We start from the raw sequence: 6,000 nt of genomic DNA, 5'->3' as shown, positions 1-6,000 counted from the left end.
TTTATTTTCTTCGGTATGACAGGTTTTAAACATTTGATAGCTTATTCAACATAATGACTATTAATATAGTGATTTCTTTTATTAGGAATAAAACATTAGACATTGAAGTGGTTTCTTTTATTGTGCAGAGTTATCTTACTAAAAAAAATGACTATTACGATGTTAAAATTTAAGGTTTTACAACGCTTTTCGATGTACCTAAATGTTTATCCACGTTCTTCAAAGCGTTGTCACAAGCATCATTAAATCGTGTGTCTGTAATTTTAACGAAATTTTAGCTAAAGCTAATCCCGTTCCATATCGTACTCCTTCCTTTTCAACTACTTTTTAAAGCATTGTGTGGGTAAATTTATTCTGACGACAAACTGCATGCAAGCGTCGTCATTTTTCAAATGCTTACATTTTTCGTATCATGATTTTTTATATTATTTATTTTTAATTTAAGAAATTAACATTACGTTTTAATAAAGCATCGCAAAGTGAACGACACATAATATTTATTATGTCCTTATTTGGCTTATCGGTAGCGTCTTGAATACCACAACACTTTAATTTAATAACATCTCCAAATTAACGGTGTTTAATTAAAAAAAAAATATATACATTTGGCTACATAAAAATTCATTACATTTCGCAGGTAAAAAATTATCTCCAAATTGCAATGCTTGCATGTTATTTTGTCCTTAGTAAAATGACATTCTCATAAATAAACCTCTTAAAACGACACAAATTTTAAACCGTCTTTAATTTTTAAAAATATCTCGCTAATTTAAAATACAGACCGACACAAAAAAAAAAATAGAAATTTCAGTTTACACACCACAGAAATTTCCCATTTTCACCTATCAATTGAGACCTATCAATTTCAATTAATTTTCTAGAAAATTGACAAATCAAAGTGGCATATTTTCATCTCGAAGAGCTGGCAAGAAACGAAGTGGCATTAAATATTTTCTATCTTAGAGTTTCTATTCTATTTGCCCTACATTGATGATATTTTGTGTTAAGTTACTTTCAATTTAATAAATTTGTTAGGTTCCTTTGTATTAGCCAGCTGTGATTCTGCAATAAATGAGAAATTAAATGTATACTCATGCTTATATTGGCACACAGAATTTCCGAAGGGACAAAGAAAATATGGGTGGTACTCCATTACAGGCCTTGCATTTAACATTTGTGGGGATTCATGAATTTCAATTAATGTTTGGTTGTTTCACAAATAAACCTATTTTGGAAAACTTAATAATAATTTCTGAACTCCCATCAGCCGCATCGGCGATACTGCCTTTCCATGAAGGCATCTACTGTTGAGATACAAGTGTGAGTTTAGTTGGTGTTAAAAAGTCCCACATTGGAAGATTGTGAGATTGGTGGATGGTATATAATTGGGAAGGATCCATTAATCCACTACTTTAGTGTTTTGGGTTAAGTGTGGTGTCAAGCCCATTACTATATCCATTCACAAGGCTCAAAGTTTCTCTCTAATCGTAAAAAGGCTCCCCGGATTCCCCAACATCTACAACATTATTCCCTCCTGCGCAAAGAGCTTGTCTCAGACTCATGAAACTCCGTTTAAGATAATGTGACAGAAAACCAGTCCATTCAACTAAAACTTCAACCATGAGAATGAACCACAGATGCATGCTGACCTTGCTTTAACAAAGGAAAACTAGTGCTACTACTAACATAGGATTAATTTCTCTAAGACGTCATGAATTCTACTGCTCTCCTCCGAGAGTTAAGACATCATGAATACTACTACTAACATAGTGGCCCAATTTTTATGAGGTTTTGATTATAAAAATAAAAATAAAAAATCAAGTTGTTAGAAAAAAGAAAAGAACAAAAAAAAAAAAAAATCAACCTTATCCTGCAGCAATACATGGTCCTGCCATAATGGAGTGGACACTCTCAGATTCATATATAGAAGATGAAAAGTTCAAAGGTTGATTGACTTTGATTCATGGAGCACAAGACCCGTTTTCCATTGACCATGATTTTTCATCAGCTCAACACTCCTTCTTCCATCTCTTTCTTGCATTATTAATGAATCTCTTCCTCCTCCATTATCAACAAAAATAAAAAATAAAAAATCCTTGAGCAGCCATGGATGTTAACAGCATACCATGCCTAAAGTTTTCTCTTCTTTTCACATGCTTATGTCTGAACCTCCATCTTTCCCAAGGAGCTGATAGAATCACTGCAGCCCAATCTCTGTCCGGTGATCAAACCATTATATCCGAAGAAGGTGCCTTCAAATTGGGTTTCTTCAGGCCAGGTAATTCATCAAAATACTATATAGGCATGTGGTATAATACTAATAGAGTTTCTCAACAGACCATAGTTTGGGTAGCAAATAGAGAAATACCAGTTTCTGATAGATTCTCCTCTCAATTGAGAATCTCAGATGGTAATTTAGTTCTTTTCAATGAATCAAATGTCCCGATTTGGTCAACAAATTTGAACTCTACTAATACGTCAGTAGAAGCAGTTCTTCGTGACAATGGAAATCTCGTTTTAAATGGCTCGGATGGACCTGACCCGCTATGGCAGAGTTTTGATCATCTGGCTCATACATGGCTTCCTGGAGCCAAAATTGGAATAAACAAAACTACCAAAGAGAGCACTCGTTTAATTTCGTGGAAGAACCATGATGATCCCGCACCAGGTCTTTTCTCGCTTGAAGCAGACCCAAATGAATCTACTCAATACTTCATTCTCTGGAATAATTCCGAAATTTATTGGAGTAGTGGACCTTGGAATGGGCAAATCTTCACCGGACTGCCTGAAATGAGATTCAATTTTATGTACAATATCAGTTATGTTAATAATGAAAATGAACAATATTTCACTTATTCTATGTATAATACTTCAATTATATCTCGTTATGTGATGGATGTTGGAGGCCAAGGTCAGCAGACGATTTGGCTGGTGGAACCGGCAAACCAATGGAATTTGTTTTGGTCTAAACCAGGAGGGCAATGTCAAGTTTATGCTTATTGTGGTGCTTTTGGAACCTGCACAGAGAAATCTCAGCCTTTCTGCCATTGTTTCACTGGTTTTGATCCTCAATCTGATCAGGAGTGGAGTTCAGGGCTCTATTCTGGGGGTTGCACAAGGCGAACCACTCTGCAGTGTGGCAATTCTAGCCTTGTCAATGCTAAAAAATATGGATTTTGGCCCAACCCGGACACAGAATTGCCTGACAATTCGGTTTTAATACCAGTTGGAAGTGAACAAGAGTGTGAATCAAACTGTTTGAGTAACTGCTCTTGTTCTGCTTATGCTTTTGACAATAACCAGTGTTTGATCTGGACTGGAGATCTCCTGAATACTAAGGCTCAAGGTACCAAAATTCTCTACGTTAAGCTTGCAGATTCGGAGTTTTCGACTTTGAAAACTAGCAGGAGATTAGTAATTGGAGCTGTGGCATGTTCAGTAGCTGTTGTAATACTAGTCGGAATTGTTTTGTACGTAATTTTGAGAAGGAAGAGAACAGCTAGAAGTTGCAAAGCAGTGGAAGGTTCGTTGGTTGCTTTCGGGTACAGAGATCTACAGAATGCAACAAAGAATTTCTCGCAGAAACTCGGAGATGGAGGTTTTGGTTCTGTATTTAAAGGGGTATTGCCAGATTCAAGTGTAATAGCTGTGAAGAAGCTCGAAAGTATTAACCAAGGAGAAAAGCAGTTCCGCACTGAAGTAAGCACCATCGGAACAATCCAACATGTCAATCTGGTTCGCCTGCGCGGATTCTGCTCTGAAGGTACTAAAAGGCTTCTTGTGTATGAATACATGCTAAATGGTTCCCTTGACTTCCATTTATTCAATGACAAGGAATCCATACTCTTGGACTGGAAAAAAAGGTACAATATTGCATTAGGTACAGCTAGAGGTTTAACTTATCTCCACGAGAAATGCAGGGATTGCATCATACACTGCGACATAAAACCAGAGAACACCCTTTTAGCTGCTGAATTTTGCCCCAAAGTGGCAGATTTCGGGTTGGCAAAGCTCGTAGGGAGAGATTTCAGCAGAGTCCTAACAACCATGAGAGGGACAAGAGGGTATCTTGCACCAGAATGGATTTCGGGAGTGGCTATAACAGCCAAAGCAGATGTATACAGTTACGGAATGATGCTTTTCGAAATTGTATCAGGAAAGAGGAATTCGGACTATTCTGGGAACGCGGTCATAAAGTACTTCCCTAGTTGGGTTGCGAAGCAAGTCACCGAAGGGCGAGATATAGTTAGCTTGTTGGACACGAGATTGAATAGAGAAGGTGATGTTGAGGAGGTAACGAGAGTGTGCAAAGTAGCGTGCTGGTGCATCCAAGATGATGAAACTCGAAGGCCAACGATGGGGCAGGTTGTTCAGATACTTGAAGGAGTCATAAATGTGAACCTTCCTCCAATTCCAAGATCTCTCCAAGTACATATTGATAACCCAAACCAAGACCAAATTGTATTCTATACCGAGTCATCCTCGAGCCAGAGTTCTCAGTGGCATACTGGAAGCAACACTTCCAGTTCTTCCTCGCAGACCAACACTAACATATCTTCTACCACTTCTGAATTGCAAGTTATCAACGAGAATGAACAACATTCATCTTAATTTTGAACACCTCATACGCATTAATGATGGTTTTCTATACATATAATATGTATATGCAGCACAAGTCTAGTGTTTTTATTTTTTATTTTTCTGTTCAAACCATGGTGGATTTATGGTGTTAATAGTCTCATAAGTTTCTAGTTAGTTTTAAGAAGGTTTTGGAATTTGATTTTGTTTTAATAAAATTATTAAATTTTTTATTTTACTTTAATAAAGTTATTTTATACATTTCAAACTAACTAAATCATTCGAATAGTGATATTACAATTATGTTGATAATGATTGATTTTTACCTATGACATTACCGTTGGATAATAGGAAAATAAAAATAATATTTATTATTTACTTAATTAATTGTTTGAAACTATTACGTGATAAGAAAATTTATATTTTAATTTTTCTTTAGTTGTTATGTGGTTGTCATGTTATAGATAGCAGAGTTGTTTTCAACGTGGTTGTCATGCTACTATTTCAGTTATTTTATTTTATTTTTTGTCCGAATTGATTGGAATGACTTTATTGACATAAAAAGTAAATTTGAGTGAATTTATTGAAATAAAATGAAGTTAAGTGACATTTTAAAAACTAGTCTCAAACTTCAGTGACCTTTTTATTTCAATAAAGACATTTCAGCCATTTCAGACAGAAAAAATCACCTGAAAAGTGACATGACAGTCATAATGATTGACTTTTACGTATTATATTATAGTCAGATGACAATAAAATAAAAATAACATTTATTATTTATTAATTTAATTGCTTGAAGCTAGTACGTGATAGAATATATATATTCTTAGTTGTCACGTGGCTGTCATGTTATATATACATAGTAGAATTGTTTTCCGAAGCTGGATCTGGAGAAAGCTTATGACCGGCTTAACTGGAGTTTTCTTCTGGAGAGTTTAGAAAAGGCTGGGATCCCGGATACCTAGAGGAGGCTGATCGGGTTTTGTATTTCTTCCCATGTTTTCCAAGTTTTAATTAATGGGGATTTGTCTAAGGAGTTTACTCCCTCCCGGGGTATCCGTCAAGGGGACCCTGTGAGCCCGTTCTTATTTGTTATTGCTATGGAGAGGTTATCTCATCTCATCCAAGATGCTGTGAACACTGCAAAGCTTCATCCAGTTACCATTAATAGATTCTGTCTTCCGATCACCCATTTTTTCTTTGCTGATGATGTTATGTTCTTTGTAGAAGGGAATGAGGAACAAATTGGAGTGATTATGAATATCCTGACCAACTTTTGTTCTGCTTCAGGCCAAAAGATTAATATCCAAAAATCTAGAATGTTATGCTCTAAAAATATGGAGCCAGGGGTTGGTAAAAAGTTGAGTGAAATCTCTAGTATCCCTCTTACCAAGTCTCTTGGTAACTATCTGGGGACTCCTC

At 35.9% G+C, this 6,000-nt stretch overlaps 1 protein-coding gene across 1 annotated transcript; it reads left to right on the top strand.

Annotated features, from left to right (window-relative positions):
- The first annotated feature begins 1,863 nt into the window (after positions 1 to 1,863).
- LOC136218969 (G-type lectin S-receptor-like serine/threonine-protein kinase At2g19130) lies at positions 1,864 to 4,811 on the top strand. The gene has a single exon (XM_066006156.1). The coding sequence runs from the start codon at positions 2,107 to 2,109 to the stop codon at positions 4,609 to 4,611; it is 2,505 nt and encodes an 834-aa protein (XP_065862228.1). The 5' UTR covers positions 1,864 to 2,106; the 3' UTR covers positions 4,612 to 4,811.
- The last annotated feature ends 1,189 nt before the right edge of the window (positions 4,812 to 6,000 follow it).

This window comes from Euphorbia lathyris, chromosome 2, assembly GCF_963576675.1.
Source record: "Euphorbia lathyris chromosome 2, ddEupLath1.1, whole genome shotgun sequence".
Lineage (NCBI taxonomy): Eukaryota > Viridiplantae > Streptophyta > Magnoliopsida > Malpighiales > Euphorbiaceae > Euphorbia > Euphorbia lathyris.
Note: the sequence above shows the minus strand (reverse complement) of the source record. Positions and strands in the feature narration are given on the sequence as shown.